This window comes from Centropristis striata, chromosome 1, assembly GCF_030273125.1.
Source record: "Centropristis striata isolate RG_2023a ecotype Rhode Island chromosome 1, C.striata_1.0, whole genome shotgun sequence".
Taxonomy (NCBI): Eukaryota; Metazoa; Chordata; class Actinopteri; order Perciformes; family Serranidae; genus Centropristis; species Centropristis striata.
In genome coordinates, this window is record NC_081517.1 from 4,179,515 (window position 1) to 4,196,594 (window position 17,080).

General features: G+C 36.5%; 2 protein-coding genes across 2 annotated transcripts in view; both read left to right on the top strand.

Annotated features, from left to right (window-relative positions):
- Positions 1–4,734, top strand: part of abcc6a (ATP-binding cassette, sub-family C (CFTR/MRP), member 6a) — a 37,051-nt gene extending 32,317 nt beyond the window's left edge. The window contains exons 27-31 of the mRNA XM_059354543.1: positions 933–1,079; positions 1,203–1,361; positions 1,879–2,045; positions 2,185–2,379; positions 3,311–4,734. Coding sequence (XP_059210526.1) covers positions 933–1,079; positions 1,203–1,361; positions 1,879–2,045; positions 2,185–2,379; positions 3,311–3,419 — 777 coding nt within the window. The 3' untranslated portion in view covers positions 3,420–4,734. The remainder of the gene's footprint in view (positions 1–932; positions 1,080–1,202; positions 1,362–1,878; positions 2,046–2,184; positions 2,380–3,310) is intronic.
- Positions 4,735–9,024: 4,290 nt separating this feature from the next.
- On the top strand, positions 9,025–15,182 carry cep20 (centrosomal protein 20). The gene is made up of 4 exons (XM_059355004.1): positions 9,025–9,073; positions 11,783–11,980; positions 13,727–13,811; positions 14,621–15,182. Exons 1-4 carry the CDS (start codon positions 9,046–9,048, stop codon positions 14,742–14,744), a joined length of 435 nt encoding a protein of 144 aa, XP_059210987.1. The 5' UTR covers positions 9,025–9,045; the 3' UTR covers positions 14,745–15,182.
- Positions 15,183–17,080: the final 1,898 nt, after the last annotated feature.

Below are 17,080 nucleotides of genomic sequence, written 5' to 3' on the forward strand. Positions count from 1 at the left end.
GTTTAATGCAAATTTTTTTTTAATTTCTCTTTATTGTTTTTTTTTTCTTTCGTTCACATACAAAAATAAAGAAGGTACATGTTCATTGATGCTTGAAATCAACACGAAAGAACAGAATGGTAGTAAAAACTTGAAAGCAATTTTTTTTTTAAATTAAAAAACAAACAAAAAAAAAACCTAAGTGGAGTCAAATCAAATATCAAAACAATAATAAGGTTTAATGCAATTTTTTTTTTAATTTCTCTTTATTGGGTTTTTTTTTCTTTCGTTCACATACAAAAATAAAGAAGGTACATGTTCATTTATGCTTGAAATCAACATGAAGGAACAGAATGGTAGTAAAAAAATAAAAACAATTTTTTAAAAAACAAAAAAACAACAACAAACAAACTAACAAAAACCAAGGTGGAGTCAAATCAAATATCAAAACAATAATAAGGTTTAATGCAATTTTTTTTCTTTCATTCACATACAAAAATAAAGAAGGTACATGTTCATTTATGCTTGAAATCAACACGAAAGAACAGAATGGTGGTAAAAAAAAATAAAAGCAATTAAAAAAAAAAAAAAAAAAAACCCTAAGTGGAGTCAAATCAAATATCAAAACAATAATAAGGTTTAATGCAATTTTTTTTTAATTTCTCTTTATTGTTTTTTTTGGGGTTTTTTTTTTTTCTTTGGTTCACATACAAAAATAAAGAAGGTGCATGTTCATTTATGCTTCAACACGAAGCATCAATCAACACGAAAGAACAGAATGGTAGTAAAAAAATAAAAGCAATTAAAAAAACAAACAAACAAACAAAAAAAACCTAGGTGGAGTCAAATCAAATATCAAAACAATAACAAGGTTTAGTGCAAATTTTAATCCATTTTCCGGTGCTACAAAGCTTTCCTTGTTCTCTACTCATTCTTTCTTATTGTCTTTTCAGGCGAGTTGGACCGTGGAGGGCAGCTCTCTGCCCCTGGCCTGGCCCCAGAGAGGGACCATCGAGTTCCAGGACTACGGGCTGCAGTACCGTAAAGGCCTGGAGCTGGCTCTGAAGGGCATTACCCTGCATATTCATGAAAGAGAGAGGGTGAGTCATCATGTTTGATGCAAACAGCAATCTCTACCAGTCTTAATCCCGACTGATGACTTAAATTGCTTGAATTGCAGAATTATACTCTTCATAAATCCTAACTAAAAACCTCTTTTCCAGGTTGGGATTGTGGGTCGTACAGGAGCGGGGAAGTCCTCACTTGCCCTGGGTATCTTCCGGATCTTGGAGGCGGCGAAGGGAAAGATCTTTATCGATGGAGTCGACATCGCCGACATCGGACTCCACGACCTCAGATCACGCATTACTATCATTCCTCAGGTGCGGCAGTAGCAATAACAGAAACTGAGCCCTGGCTTTCATCACATAAACTGTTTGCAATAGAAATCTGTATCCAGTGTTAAATAAGCCATTGTGAAGTAATTTAAAAATTAAAAAACAAACAAACAAACAAAAACCCTAAGTGGAGTCCAATCAAATATCAAAACAATAATAAGGTTTAATGCAATTTTTTTTATTTCTCTTTATTGTTTTTTTTTTTCTTTCGTTCACATACAAAAATAAAGAAGGTACATGTTCATTTATGCTTGAAATCAACACGAAAGAACAGAATGGTGGTAAAAAAATAAAAGCAATTTAAAAAAAAAACTCCACAACCTCAGATCACGCATCACTATCATTCCTCAGGTGCGGCAGCAGCAATAACAGAAACTGAGCCCTGGCTTTCATCACATAAACTGTTTGCAATAGATGCAATCTGTATCCAATGTTAAATAAGCCATTGTAAAGTGCAATAATCCTGTGTGGTGATGAAAAACATCTGCTGGTTCTCTCCCAGGACCCCGTGCTGTTCTCAGGATCCCTCCGGATGAATCTTGACCCCTTTGACACCTACAGCGATGAGGAGGTGTGGCGGTCACTGGAGCTCGCTCACCTCAAAAACTTTATCTCCAACCTGCCTGACAAGCTCAACCATGAATGCTCGGAGGGAGGAGAAAACCTCAGGTATAAAGATCAAATGCCATCCATTGTTCCGCTGAGTCAGTCACCAGTGTATTATTACGGGGATATCCACACGAGGCGTCAGCGTGCACACAGGACAGAGTCTAATATGTGATTCTGTCCCTCTCCTTTGTCTGTGTAGTCTGGGTCAGCGCCAGCTCGTGTGCCTGGCTCGAGCCCTGCTGAGGAAAACCAAGATCCTGGTTTTGGACGAGGCGACGGCTGCTGTGGACCTGGAGACGGACACGCTCATCCAGTCCACCATCCGCACGCAGTTTGAGGACTGCACCGTCCTCACCGTCGCTCACCGCCTCAACACTATCATGGACTACACCAGGTACATTACAATCCACTCAGGAAGTAATATTTTAAAGGTATTTTAGTGGACTGACCAAACTAATAAATGATCATTTGGATTATTAATCATTTAATCATTAATTTAACCCATAAGAACCCACGGTGACACCTGTGTATCAAACACTTTAAATCTTCTAGAATCTCCCATATTCAGCTTTATGCTTCACCTTCACTCATTAAATCCCTAAGTGACGTAAACTGTGTGACTGGAAACAGAAATGTAAAAGTGTTTTGTTTCTGTTTAGACTTTTTACCCGTGACTTTAACTTCTTTCTTGTTATTTTGACTTTTTTTTGTGATTTCGACTTTTTTTTCCTCATTTTGAATCATTTCTTGTGACTTCGACTTTCTTCTTCTCCTCATTTTGTCCTTTTTTTCATGATTTCGACTTGACTTTTTCTTGTGACTTTAACTTTTTCTATCATTATTTTGACAATTTTCTTGTGACTTTAACTTTTTCTATCATTATTTTGACAATTTTCTTGTGACTTTAACTTTTTTCTCATTATTTTGGCTTTTTTCTCGTTATTTTGACTTTTTTCTCGTTATTTTTACTTTTTTCTCGTTATCTTGACTTTTTTCGTGATTTCGACTTTTCTTTCTCATTTTGAATAATTTCTCGTGACTTCGTCTTACTTATTCTCATTTTGACTTTTTCTCATGACTATTTTCACGTTTTCATGATTTAAACTTTTTTTTGTGAAGAGTCAGCTTTTTCAAAACCAACATGGCTCAGTTCAAAATTGTGTTTCAAAACAAAACTTCTCATCTCTTCTCTGACATGATTTTAACATCCGATGATTTGCTACCACTGCACTCCAGTGATGTTTGTTCAAACAGAGAAACAGAAGTCTACGTTAGATCAGGTGTAATAAAAGCTGCTGAATCTAAAACCCGTTTCTTCTCCACAGAGTGATCGTCATGGACAGAGGCCACATCGCTGAGATGGACTCTCCAGCCAACCTCATCGCACAGCGGGGACACTTTTACCGAATGTGCCGGGAAGCTGGGCTCATCTAAGTCTTCTCCGAGGCTTCGCACCGTGCAGCTGGTGTGCAGATGTGGCACCTTATTTGTGTGGCTCTCCAGCACACGTTAAATCGGGCCATTCCAAGCTTTGTGGCAGCTCAAAGCGCCTCTCCATAAGGGCATTGTCAATGAATCTCCAGAGCAGCTGCTGACACAGTCCCTATTTGTTGGTTATTGAACACACGCACACATGCTGTACTGAAGACTTTGTTAACCGCAGATGATGAACATTGAACAGAAAGCTGCAGCGGATTGTTGAGAGTCTCCAAGCTATAAAAGTTGTATATAAAGTAGTGAAGTCTGTTTATTCCAGCAAAGGATTAAACCAAAAGATACAAGCTAAGAGTACCACAAATCTAAAGGATTTTCATTCTCTTTCTGAATGGGAGCTATATTATTTTTGTAGTTTTTGTAAGTGTTATAAAGCACATGACATATTTTTTTGATGTTGTCTCAGATGTTGTCTCAGGCTTAAATGTTGATGTTTACTCACACTTTTTTTTTTTTTTTTTTTAGCCTTGTATACCAAGAAAGAGGCAATTTTGTAATTGTAAACTGATACAAGTCTATTTTGTCTACTTGTCCCAGAAACTGGGACAGGAAATACTCTTGACACACTAACCTTCAAAAGGTTCACCCTGGCAAACGCAGGGGAAGTGAGGTTTTCACTGCCTTCAAAATCTGAGCTGGAAGCAGCCAATTTGGAGTTTTATATGTCAGGGAAGAGGAGGAAAACATTGAAGTGAGCCAAGACATTAGGAAGCGTCCAACTATGTTGTGGCTGTTGTTTATTTCTGTCAAAGTAAACACATAAAAAAGTCAATAGAGACCTTGCTGGTCAGATTTAACCTGACGCCGGTAGTGGAAACCACCATGAATGAGGAGAATGCCTCTTCAAAACAATGGTGATAAATCTTTGTGTGATTGTCTCTGCCTCCACCACACAACTCAGGCCATATGCAGAGAAGAAAAAAAATCATTATGGTTCTTATGGTGCTGACATGACAGACTGTAAATAGTCCACGTTGACCTTTATTCTCAATTCAAAGAAAGAACCCTATGAACTTTTCAAAGAGAAGAGGCATTTACTGTTTTTGTCTTACTGGTTTAGACAATGTATTGTAAGAGAAACCCTATAGTTTATTTATGTCGTATGAGAAAATGTATTAAGTGTCCTTAGGATTCTGAGGATTGTATTATATTTATACTTTTTATAACAAGCTTGTTCACTTTTTCACTTGTACTGTTAATAATGTACTGTCTTGTTCCATACATCATGCTGAATAATAAAATTTATTTGAATCTATAGTGTGGTGATGCTTTAATTCATGTCTTTGTAAATGAGTGTGGGGACTAGACGGATATGCTTTCAGTACTCATTTAAATAAATAAAAAAATAGAAAAATAGAAGAGATAGAAATAAAAATGTGTCTGAAAAGGGTGCTCTAGATCAGGGGTGTCAAACTCAAATACACAATGGGCCAAAATTTAAAACTTGAATAAAATCGCGGGCCAACATTGAACAAATAAACCTTTTAATATATACCAAACATGTTTTGCTTTAACATTAAATATGGAACCAGCAACGCTTATAAACATACAATATATAACTAAATAGTGCAGACAAACACATCAATGTCATTAATTTATTAAATAAAAATTAAATAAAAATCGTATGCCTCTTTTCTATTTGCATCCTTCTGATTTAAATATCAAAATAAAGTTTTTCAACAGGTTGATACATTTAAAAATAAAATAACAATAATAAATCTAGTATTAGCGTTAAATGCACCGTATAATACCGGCAGGTCAGCTTTTATAGTACAATAATAATATAATAATTTGGTATTGCCTCGCGGGCCAAATAAAATTACACTGCGGGCCAAATTTGGCCCACAGGCCAGAGTTTGACACCCCTGCTCTAGAGTAACCAGATCCAAATGATGGCTGACAACTGCAGTAGAACTAACATCAGATCTTAATATTATAAGTGAAGTGAAGTCTTTCTCTGAAAATTGGCTATTAAAACAATGTTTGAGGATATTTGTTTCAAAGATATGTTGATAGTACTCAAAATCAAAGTCAAATTTATTTATATAGCGCATTTACAGACAGCTGAGCCGCAGCAAAGTGCTTCACATAAGAGTGCAAAAAGTGCAATAAAATACAGAATCGACAAAAGTCGAAGAAACAAAAACAAAAAAATTAAATTAAAAATAAATAGTACTAACCATGCATAGTGATGGAAGAAGTATTAAAATCCTTCACTAATACCACACTATGAAAATACTCCACTACAAGTAAAACTCCTGCATTCTTAAGTAAAATGATGTGAGTACTATCAGCAAAATGTACTTAAAGTATGAAAAGTAAAAGTATTCATTGTGCAGTAAAATGTTGCATCAATGTTTATGATGCATTTTACTGCTGTATATGTTTATGGTTTTGCTAATTTTAACTCCATATACTTTTGGGCAGTTTACTCTAAAGCAATGCATTACATTCTATAGATAATGATATGTGTGGAGTGTGGCTTTGCTGTGAGCATTTCTGAAAACATATTTTCATAGTGCCAGAAAAAACAGGAGTGGATGAGAAGTATAAAATCACATAAAATAGAAATACTAAAGCACAAGTTCCTCAAATGTGCCCTTAAGTAGTGTACTTGGGTAAATGTACATGTAATGTTACTTTACATCACTGACCCTTCATATGCCTGATTCAAAGTGTGAGGTAAAGCAATCCAATCCAATCCCCTTTATTTATATAGCACAATTTTAGCGAACATAAGATTTCTAAAGTGCTGCACAACAATAAATAGATAACACAATACAAATAGATGAGGTAAACAATAGAACAGTAAAATACAATAAGATAAAAATAAATAGAATAGAATAAAATAAAATAAATTAAATCTACTGCCCGCACAAAATAAAATATGCATGTATACACATAAAAAACATAAAAACATAGCAAGGCCTGTTTGATGCTTTCTTATTAATTTGCTTATTTTATATCTTTATAAGTGTATTGTTCCTTGATTTCCACAGGTTAAACTTAAGACTTCTGCTTTTTCATGTCTCTTGTCACATATTTATGTCATTCAAGTCTTAAATCTTAAGTCTTAAAATGTCTTAAATACTAATTTTTGTGATGCACAGTATAACTTATCAACTCTGCATCTCTTAATAACACACTCATTTTGCATCAAAGGTTATATAAAAAATAAAGAAAAGGTCCATATTTTGATTCATACAAACAACTAGGTATGTGAGCTTACATACATTCAGCTTGTCTGTCTTCTAATGATGATAAACAGTAAAAACAGCATTGACCCTCATTTTTAAAAATATTCATACATATTAAGCTGAGGATGTCCTTTTTTTGTCAAAATTGTTTGTTTTTTTGCCTAAATCATCTCTTCATGATGCCGGCCACCTATGGTAAAATCGCCTACATCTTCAGTTGATCAGATCATGTGATTTTACCCCTTTAAGATAATGGCCTATGTCAAGTGTGTGACTTAAGCAGATTTATTAAAGTCAAAATAAAATGTGACTTTGTCAATTTTTTGAATTTTTTTTTCTTTTACAAAAGAGTGACATGAGCGTGTCATAAACATGACATGGGATGTGTCATGAACATTAATGACACTTTGAAGTGACATTAATGCTCATGATACTTGTCATGTTCAGAGCCACGATGGTCCAACAAAAGAATTCCAAACAACAGCGGGAATTCTCCAAGGTGACACGCTTGCACCTTTCTTGTTTGTCATCATGGTGGACTATGCTCTGCGGCAATCAGTGGACAACATCAAAGACCACGGCCTCATGGTTGGAAGAAGATCTGGTCGCCAGAGCGAGAAATATCTGACCGACCTCGACTATGCGGATGATGTCGCCCTGACCGCAGAACACACATCATCTGCCCAGACTCTGCTCATCTCATTTGAAGAGGCCGCTGCCAAAGTGGGACTCAAGCTAAATTCAAAGAAAACCGAATGCATGCTGATGAATGAGGACCCTATCAACCCTATCACATCAAAGGATGGATCACACATTAAGGAAGTCAAGGACTTTAAATATCTTGGTTCATATGTGGCTGACAGCAGAAAGGACTTTCTAGCCAGAAAGGGACAAGCCTGGAATGCCTGCAACAAACTCCTCGGAGTCTGGCAGTCCGGCATTTCAACCTCCATCAAGGTCTCTTTCTTCAGAGCCTGTGTTGAAAGCATCTTGCTATATGGTGCGGAGACCTGGACTATGAAGAAAGAACTACAAGACCGGCTTGATGGCACATATACAAGACTCCTCATGTGTGTCAGAAACATCTCCTGGAAAAGTCATCCAACCAAAGAGCAAATCTATGGTGAACTGCCGCCTATAACAACAACTGTAGCACGTCGAAGAGCGATCTTTGCTGGTCACTGCTATCGTGCCAAGGATCAAGTAATATCCGACATCCTGCTATGGCGGCTCCCCCAATCGTCCAGAGGTACCAGGCCTTATACATATCCTGACACAATCTCCAGGGACACCGGACTTACAATCCAGGAGCTGGGAGCAGCAATGGCCGACAGGACCCGATGGAAAGACGTGTCATCTAGGATCTCGACGACAGTCGAAGGATGATGATGATGACTTGTCATGTCATGTTTCTGACAGGCTTGTGTGGCTCTTATGTAGACACCTTCAAAATAAAGTGTTACCATATCTTGCTTAAGTCACAAAGGCATGTTCAAAAAAATTGCCTAAGTCATTTATTTCTCTTAAGTTACATAATTTACACACAGTGTTATTACTATGCCAATAGCCATCCTTTGTTACATCCTTTTTGAGTGAAATGATCAATAAATGTCATTGTTATGTTACACTTTTGGTGGCTTTTGTTGTGTTTCCTGCAAAACTTGAAAAAATGAGTTAGGCGATTATTTTCACAGCGTGACGATAATGTATGTGGTGTCCAGTGGTGGAAAGTAACTAAGTACTTTTACTCAAGTACTGTACTTAAGTACAATTTTGAGGTACTTGTACTTTACTTGAGTATTTCCATTTTATGTCACTTTATACTTCTACTTCACTACATTTTGAGGCAAATATTGTACTTTTTACTCCACTACATTTAGCTGACAGCTTTAGTTACTTTTCACTCGAGGTTTAACATAAAAAACACAATAAATTTAGGTGATTAGACACTTTTTTAAATAAACCTCATAACAGAATATTAAATAGTCAATATGAGCCCTAACTTGAGAAAATTAAAACGCTGTATACATAAATGCATCAATAATAATAATATAATATGATATTTGGAATATATAAAACAATCTAAGTGGCTACATTCTGCACAACAAGTACTTTTACTTTTGGTACTTTAAGTACATTTTGATGCTGATACTTTTGTACTTTTTACTCCAGTATGTTTTGAATGCAGGACTTTTACTTGTAGTGGAGTAATTTCACAGTGTGGTATTAGTACTTTTACTTAAGTAAGAGATCTGAATACTTTTTCCACCTCTGGTGGTGTCTGTAGTCCAATGAAGCAGTCAGTTGTAGTTCCGCAGCTCCGTCACTAGATGACGTAGCTGGCAGACAGTTTGTTTACACTTGTTGCAATGGCGACCATCACTGAGCTGAAGTGTGGTAAGTGCTCAGGAGCATCTCTGAGTTTACCACATCCTTAAATCAAACTAGTGTAGATAAACGACAGGTTATTTTACTGTACACGTTTGTCAAATTTCTAATAACACTGGTTGGCTAAGGTAACCCTAGCCCACCCAGAACAACATTACACACTCGTGTAAATGGATCTCCATTCAAAAAAACAACAATTTTGGAAGCTAAGACGCTTTAGTTGTTATCAAATTGACGCCTTGACGCGACTCAAGATTGTCTCTACTGATAATATCTATATTTCAATTCGGCATACATAAAAACAACCTATGTAAAACGCACATGTAGTTTTTAACGGGTTACTCACCAGTTTACAGTAGCCGGCTAACGTTAGCAAGGTTAGCTACAGCAGCTATTCTCAACCTTGGGGTCGGGACCCCAATTGGGGTCGCGAGATGATTTCTGGGGGTCGCCAAATCATTTTGGAAGTCAGCTCTGTCTCCACTGTGTTAAAGTGTTCATGTGTTAATGTTTTTTAGTCTTTTTGGTCACTTAATTTTGGTCATTGTCGGTTTTTTTTGGTCATTTTGTGTCTTTTTAGGTCATTTTGTTTATTTTTTTTTACATTTTGTGTCTTTTTTTTAGTCATTTTGTGTCTTTTTTGGTCATTTTGTTTATTTTTTTGGACATTTTGTGTCTTTTTTTGGTAATTTTGTGTCTTTTTTTTAGTCATTTTGTGTCTTTTTAGGTCATTTTGTTTATTTTTTTGACATTTTGTGTCTTTTTTTAGTCATTTTGTGTCTTTTTTGGTCATTTTGTTTATTTTTTTGGACATTTTGTGTCTTTTTTTGGTCATTTTGTGTCTTTTTTTGGTAATTTTGTTTCTTTTTTGGGTCATTTCGTGTCTTTTTTTGGTCATTTCGTGTCTTTTTTGGTCAATTTGTGTCTTTTCTTTTGTCATTTTGTGTCTTTTTTTGGTCATTTTGTGTCTTTTCTGGTCATTTTGTGTCTTTTTTGCTCAATTTGTGTCTTTTTTTAAATCATTTTGTGGTCCATTCGTGTCTTTTATGGTCATTTTGTTTCCTTTTTTTGGTCATTTTGTGTCTTTTGGGTGATCTGAACTCTGCGTGTGGGGTCGCGACTCAAAAAGGTTGAGAACTACTGAGCTACAGTACCTGTAAGCGAGGTTGCTATTGTATGAATAACCAAAATAGTAAAGTACATTTATTTAATCAAGACAGTTTGAATCGTCACATATATGCCGATCTGCAGACTAGTTCCAGGTGATTCAAATGCGATATTGAATCATATTTGAACATGTCTTTATTTTTGGTAATAGGTTAGAGAGCATTAAATTCACACATTAATGAGTGGAGTACGGCGAGAGAGAAAAAGACCGCCCATTTGGCCAAACGTTAACGCTAATTTTACTAACTATATTAACCCACCAGAACGCAAAGTAAGCCCGATCATTTTAACACACCATCTTATTAATCAAATAAAATCGTCAAAATTGTTAAAATTATCGCCTAACTCATTTTTTTTTTCAAGTTTTGTAGCAAACACAAAAAAACTTATGACATTTGTTGATCATTTCGCTCAAAAAGGATGTAACAAAGGATGGCTATTGGCATAGTGATAACACTGTGTGTAAATTATGTAACTTAAGAGAAATAAATGACTTAGGCAATTTTTTGAACATGCCTTTGTGACTTAAGCAAGATATGGTAACACTTTATTTTGAAGGTGTTTCTACATAAGAGTCACACAAGCCTGTCAGAAACATGACATAACAAGTATCATGAGCAGTAATGTTACTTCAAAGTGTCATTAATGTTCATGACACATCCCATGTCATGTTTATGACATGCTCATGTCACATGTCACTATGTAGACACCTTCAAAATAAAATGTTACCATATCTTGCTTAAGTCACAAAGGCATGTTCAAAAAATTGCCAAAGTCACATTTTATTTTGATTTTAATAAATCTGCTTAAGTCACACACTTGACATAGGCCATTATCTTAAAGGGGTAAAATCACATGATCTGATCAACTGAGGATGGAGGTGATTTTACCATAGGTGGCCGCCATCATGAGGACATTTAGGCAAAAAAAAAACAATTTTGACAAAAAAATGACATCATCAGCTTAATATGTATGAATATTTTTAAAAACGAGGGTCAATGCTGTTTTTATTGTTTGTTGCTTAAGTGTTACCAATATTAGTGTCAACAATAAAACACTGATAAACTAAACTGATAAGTAAACAATCTCCCTCCAGCTCTTCTTTGCTGGGTTCTTATCTGATGTCTATGAATGTGGCAAATTGTCAAAGAAGTGATGATCTTAACCCATTGAAGCCTGGAAAGCGGATATGTTGTTTTGTAGTATTTGTATAAGCTCTCAAATACTTTTTGAATTTCATTTCTATCTGCAACAGAGGCTGAAAAATCTATTATTTAGTAGAAGCGTTGACACTTCTGTTGAATTTCCAGAAAAACTTCAGGTTTTAGGGGCTGATTTTAAAATCGCCCAGAGGTTTTACAGGCATTTTCAGGCGTCAATGGGTTAACGGGGTAAAATCACATGATCTGATCAACTGAGGATGTAGGTGATTTTATCATAGGTGGCCGGCGTCATGAGGAGATGATTTAGGGGAAAAAAACAAAAAACAATTTTGACAAAAAATGATTTAGGCAATTATTTTAACAGTGTGACGAAATGTGAATATTTTAGCCGTGAGGGAAACGCTGGAGTCCCGAGGTGTGCTTGGCCAGCTGAAGGCTCGTATCCGGGCAGAGGTGTTCAGCGCCCTGGATGATCAGCGGGAACCTCGGCCGCCGCTGTCCCACGAAAACCTGCTCATCAATGAGCTCATCAGGGAGTACCTGGAGTTCAACAAGTACAGATACACTGCGTCAGTCCTGACAGCAGGTGAGTGGGAAAAAATTAAAGGCCCTCACAACTACTGTCTTTACAAACTGGGGGAACATTTCTCCACAAATTCATGATATGTATTTACTGTCTATTTAGGTTTAAGTACCACTTGGTGCACTATGTGTCAAAAATAGGGCTGGGCGATATGGACCAAAAGTCATATCCTGATATATTCAGGCTGAATATCGATATACGATTTATATCCTGATATTTTTTTTAATCGCAAAGTGAGAGCAAATGTTCAGTCAAAGTCAAAGCCAAATATGACATGTCACAAGTAGTTTTATTCAAACAGTTTATTTAAGTGAACATAAATACTGTATAAAAACAGGAGTACCTTTTCTTTTTTTATCAAGTGCACATTTAAATAAAAAAAATCTTAAATAAAACAAAATAGGCCAATCTTTTTTTCTGAAATAAATATATTTATTTGAGAAAAGAATAACGAGCATTACAAAATAACTAAGTGTGACAAACCCTAGTAAGGGCAGCATTTACATATAAAGAAAGAAAAAAAAAAAGAACTATATATATGCGATATAGTCTAATTCCATATCACATTTCAAAATATATCAATATATTTTTTATATCGATATAACACCCAGCCCTAGTCGAAAATCTGATTTATTTTGGAGATTTTGCTCATCAAGTGTATTGGATTGTTACTTAAGAATCAATGAGTAAAAACAACAAGTGGAGACATGTTTTCATATTTGAAAAAGTATATGAAGACAGATTGCCAATGTGTTTTTCTTCACTGTAGCTCTGTCCTTCTTTCACCGACAGGCATGAGACAGGGCAGTGTGTTCCCACTTCATCAAGATTGCAGATCAGAGATGGCAGCCATATAAAGTCTATGAGAACCAATATATCTTCCAAGCCACTTAGAAGGTCAATCTTGGTGTCAAAATCTAAATTTTCTGGGCCTAGGAATCATTTAAAGCTATTGAGAATATCACAAGATGATTATTTGATCAAATAGATATGTTCATTTTCACCCAGACTGGTAGGCAACTCGCTTCAAGTGCTACAGCAGGGAATCCTGAGTTGAAAATGTTTGGACTCTATCTTCACGGGAGAGTGGGATTAGCTGCAATTTACACTGCTCAAAAAAATCAAGGGAATGCTTTCATCTCATGTCGGATCTTGTATATAAATTTTTCCCAACAGAAAATGTATATTTTGACACAGAAGATTTACCTCCAAAGTGGCTTGGAAGATATATTGGTTCTCATAGACTTTATATGGCTGCCATCTCTGATCCATAATCTTGATGAAGTGGCTCCTACCAAAAATTGAAACATATAGTGATAGAGAGCATGTGGGAAAAATGTGGTGCTTTTGTCCGGTGTGTCCCCGTTCTTCTTAAATCTGGTCCTAAGTCGCCCGACTATGTGTATCACAACCTTCCAAGAGACTTGAACTGTCATAAGTAACTGACCAATAGGATTTGGTTTGCGTATCAGTCCAACTTCTGTAGAAGAATGAAAATGTGAATTATTACAGAGATCGGGCTGCATAAATTTACATGTGACCTAATAAAAGGCCTGCATTGAGACCAGACTTTTTTTTCGGTGTGTGTTTTCTCTGGGCTTCCAATTTACGAACCTTACGACCTTAACACTTCAAAACAATAACGACTCTAAGTAAGACATTTCAGATTCCAGTTGCTTTTGTTTTTGAGGCTCACTATTTTAGAGCAAAGTTCACTCCTTCTAAACTCAGCTGTGTTTGTTTTCTCAGAGTCAGGCCAACCTGAAGTTCCCTTGGACAGACAGTTCCTGGCAAATGAGCTTAAAGTCACAGAGGATACAAGCTCCAAGTCTGTGTAAGTGCAGTACAGTCTGCTGTCCAACACAGCATTCAAACTTTTCCTAAACTCCCTGTGGGTATGGTCAGTTACGGGATAATCATCTCATAAACTCTGTGAATCATCACCGGCTTCGTAGTTCCACCTTGAAATACCTCAAGATTTAAAAAATAATAATTTCAGCTTGTCCGCAGCACTGCTTTGGAAAAACATGATGATTAATCACTCTGGGGGGGGAACTGAAAAACACACAAGTTGAATATTTACTGGTGATTCACTTGGTTAGAATGTGTACCAGTGTAACCATAACGACCTGGGTTTGATTCTGGTCCAGGACCTTATCAACCAACCTATTTTCTCATACTCTGTCTTTGCTAAAATTATAGTAATAATTTACAGAAATGTAACCCTTTATCGGGCAAAGAACTGTATTTGGTAACTTCAGCGGATATACAAAATAAAAAATAAAAAATATTTTGAGAAAAAATTGCAAATTTCCTAGATTAAAGTGGCAAATCTACAAGAAAAAAAGTCGCAGATTTACGAGAAAAAAGTGGGAAAAAAGCAACTTTTCCTCGCAGATTCACCACTTTAAATCTCATAAATCTGCGCATTTTTTCTCATAGATTTGCCACTTTAATCTCGTAAATTTATTTCTCAAAATATTATCCCCCTCCCCTGGGTCCGTGTGTGTTTTTACACATTCCACAGTCAGACACATTCTGGCTGTATGTAATGTCCTCCAAATTTGGAATTTGCAAGTATTTCAATGAGTGCCCTATTAAGGGTTAATCACAATTTAAAATGTTTTACATTTTACTTCCCAGACCTCTTCTCTACGGCTTGGTGAGCCACTTTGTGAACAGTGAGAGTGGTGGGAAGGTGTTTCTGCGGGGCTCTCTGCCTGCTGCTTCCACTGCCAGCAACACAGTACCTGGACCTGACGCCTAAAAAACTGAGAGAACTGTCACAGTATGGACTAAGACATGCCTTTGCACATACTTTTTTTAGGGGATTTAAATGTTCTTTCCATAGTTTTTCCAACTTTTGTTCACCTAAGTGTAATCTAAAGGCATTACAGCATGGACTATATCAATTCTGCTGATAAAAATGCACAAATGTTTTGTTATTGATCTCATTTTGCCAATGATCCCAGATGGCCTTTTTTGTTTAAGTTTGAATGTTCGGTTTTACTAGTACGTTTTTTTTAATCATCAGTCATGGTGGTACTGCTTGCATTAATTCATATTGCTTGTTCTCTCAGTTAATTCAGGCCAAATGTTATCTGAGATAGCATTTTTCTGTGGCTTCTCTGTTTTAATTTACAAATGTCTGCTACTTTTATATTGTCTTTTAGTTGTTCATAAATAAATGTTTTATATTTATTCACTTCATTGAGTCAAAAACATTTGTGAAAGTGTTATTTTATCCGCTACCACATGGTGGCAGCCTCACCAAAGACAAGGCTGAACACTAAACATACAGCTGTTGAAGCCTCATGGCCATTATCTGCTCGGTTCATCCATATAAAAACAGGTTAATCTAATCCTTTGGTTTAAAAGATCTAGCTACTTACATGATGTCAGTCCAACTATATGAAGATACAGAGTTAACTCTTTATTAAACTTAAAATGTACCATTTGTAATCAGAACTGTATTTGCAAGTGCAGTTAGTTCTTTTGAGTATTTGCTTTATGCTGTACAGTTCATCACACTACAGTTTAAATAGTGCTGAAATATTTATTTCAGCATGCACCTAATATGTTTTTCTAAATTTATATTCAGTTGCTTTCCTGTGATTGTCTTAACATTTTGACACTCATTGTGTTGGTCTGTGCAGCTAAACCCACCCATGTTGCCCCTTTTTTCAAATCAACTTAAGCCCTGTTGGTCTGTAATAGTCAGATACATTATTATTATTATTATTATTATTATTTAAGGGGATAGTCATACATGTTATTCATATGGTCTAAAAGAGTTAAAACATGTTAGTTAACATAAACAACTAGCAAACAAATCCAAAAAAACTTGAGTGCTAGAAAACAAATTTGAAATGTCATCAAGTATAAAGTCTGGAGCTGCTCCATAGTTGACAAATTGGGAAAATATGGTGTAGATGACATTGAGAGCACCCAGGGGAACGTCTGAGTATATGGGAACATTTTCTGTTTCAGAACTGAGATCATCGCAATAGAATAAAGCTCATTTGGATATTAAAAAAAATGAAAACAAACCCTCTATGGGACCACAAAGTCAGTTTCCCATTCATCGTCTGTGGAACAGCTGCAGACTTTCCTGGCTCTTTATCACAGATATTGATTGAACTTTCTCGGGCCATGGAAATAACATATCTGAATTCTTAATTTAGGAGGTGTTCCACTTTAAGCTTTCTTATCGCGTGCTCACATAGTTGGCAGTCCACATGTTTATGCTGAGTTCAATGAAACATCTTCCAGATATTTTTATGTGGCCACTCTCCTGGCTGTTCACCTCTTTTGCTGTCTGCAGCAACCAGGGCTGTTTAATGCTTTTAACCTCGATCACAGCTATGATAGCAATACTGAAATGTACAGGAAACTCATAAAAGATACATCAACACAAATATACAATAAAGAAACAAGACACACAAAGAACAACCAACATATATGCTCCTTGCTGGACACACAAACAAGTCAACTCTCTTTAATTATAATAATAACTTTAATTTATATAGTGCCTTTCAAGGTGGTGTTGAAAGGGTCCAGGGATGAGGTCGTGTTGATTTCTGGTGGAAGAGAGTTCCAGAGTCTGGGGGCTGTTGCACTGAAAGCTCTGTATCCAAAAGTCTGCAGTCTGGTGTAGGGGATGGAGAGCAGACCTGTGTCTGACGGGATATAATGGTGGAGGACATCAGCTAGGTACTGGGGGGCAAGGGAGTGGAAGGATTTGTATGTAAGCAGGAGTATTTTGTAGTCAATGCGGGATTTGATGGGGAGCCAGTGGTGGTGGATGAGGGTGGGAGTGATGTGCTGCCAGGTCTTTGTGCCAGTAGGAACCCTGGCAGCTGAGTTCTGGACGTACTGGAGTCTGTCCAGGGCTTTTTTGGGAACCCCAGACAAGACTCCATTACTGTAGTCCAAACGGGATGTAACAAAGACATGGACCAATGCCTTTGCAACGGAGTCAGGGGGTGGAGGAATGCAGTTTTAGTCATGGCTTCGATGTGGGAGTGGAAAGAGAGAGTAGGGTCTAGAACAGGCATGTCCAAACTATTCCACAAAGGGCCGTGTGGCTGCAGGTTTTCGTTC

What these genes read in the sequence shown, in the direction of transcription:
- cep20 (XM_059355004.1), top strand. Translation starts at nt 9,046, where the DNA reads ATGGCGACCATCACTGAGCTGAAGTGTG. An exon ending in CATCACTGAGCTGAAGTGTG is followed by an intron (nt 9,074 to 11,782) that starts GTAAGTGCTCAG and finishes TGAATATTTTAG; the next exon opens with CCGTGAGGGAAACGCTGGAG. An exon ending in GATACAAGCTCCAAGTCTGT is followed by an intron (nt 13,812 to 14,620) that starts GTAAGTGCAGTA and finishes TTTACTTCCCAG; the next exon opens with ACCTCTTCTCTACGGCTTGG.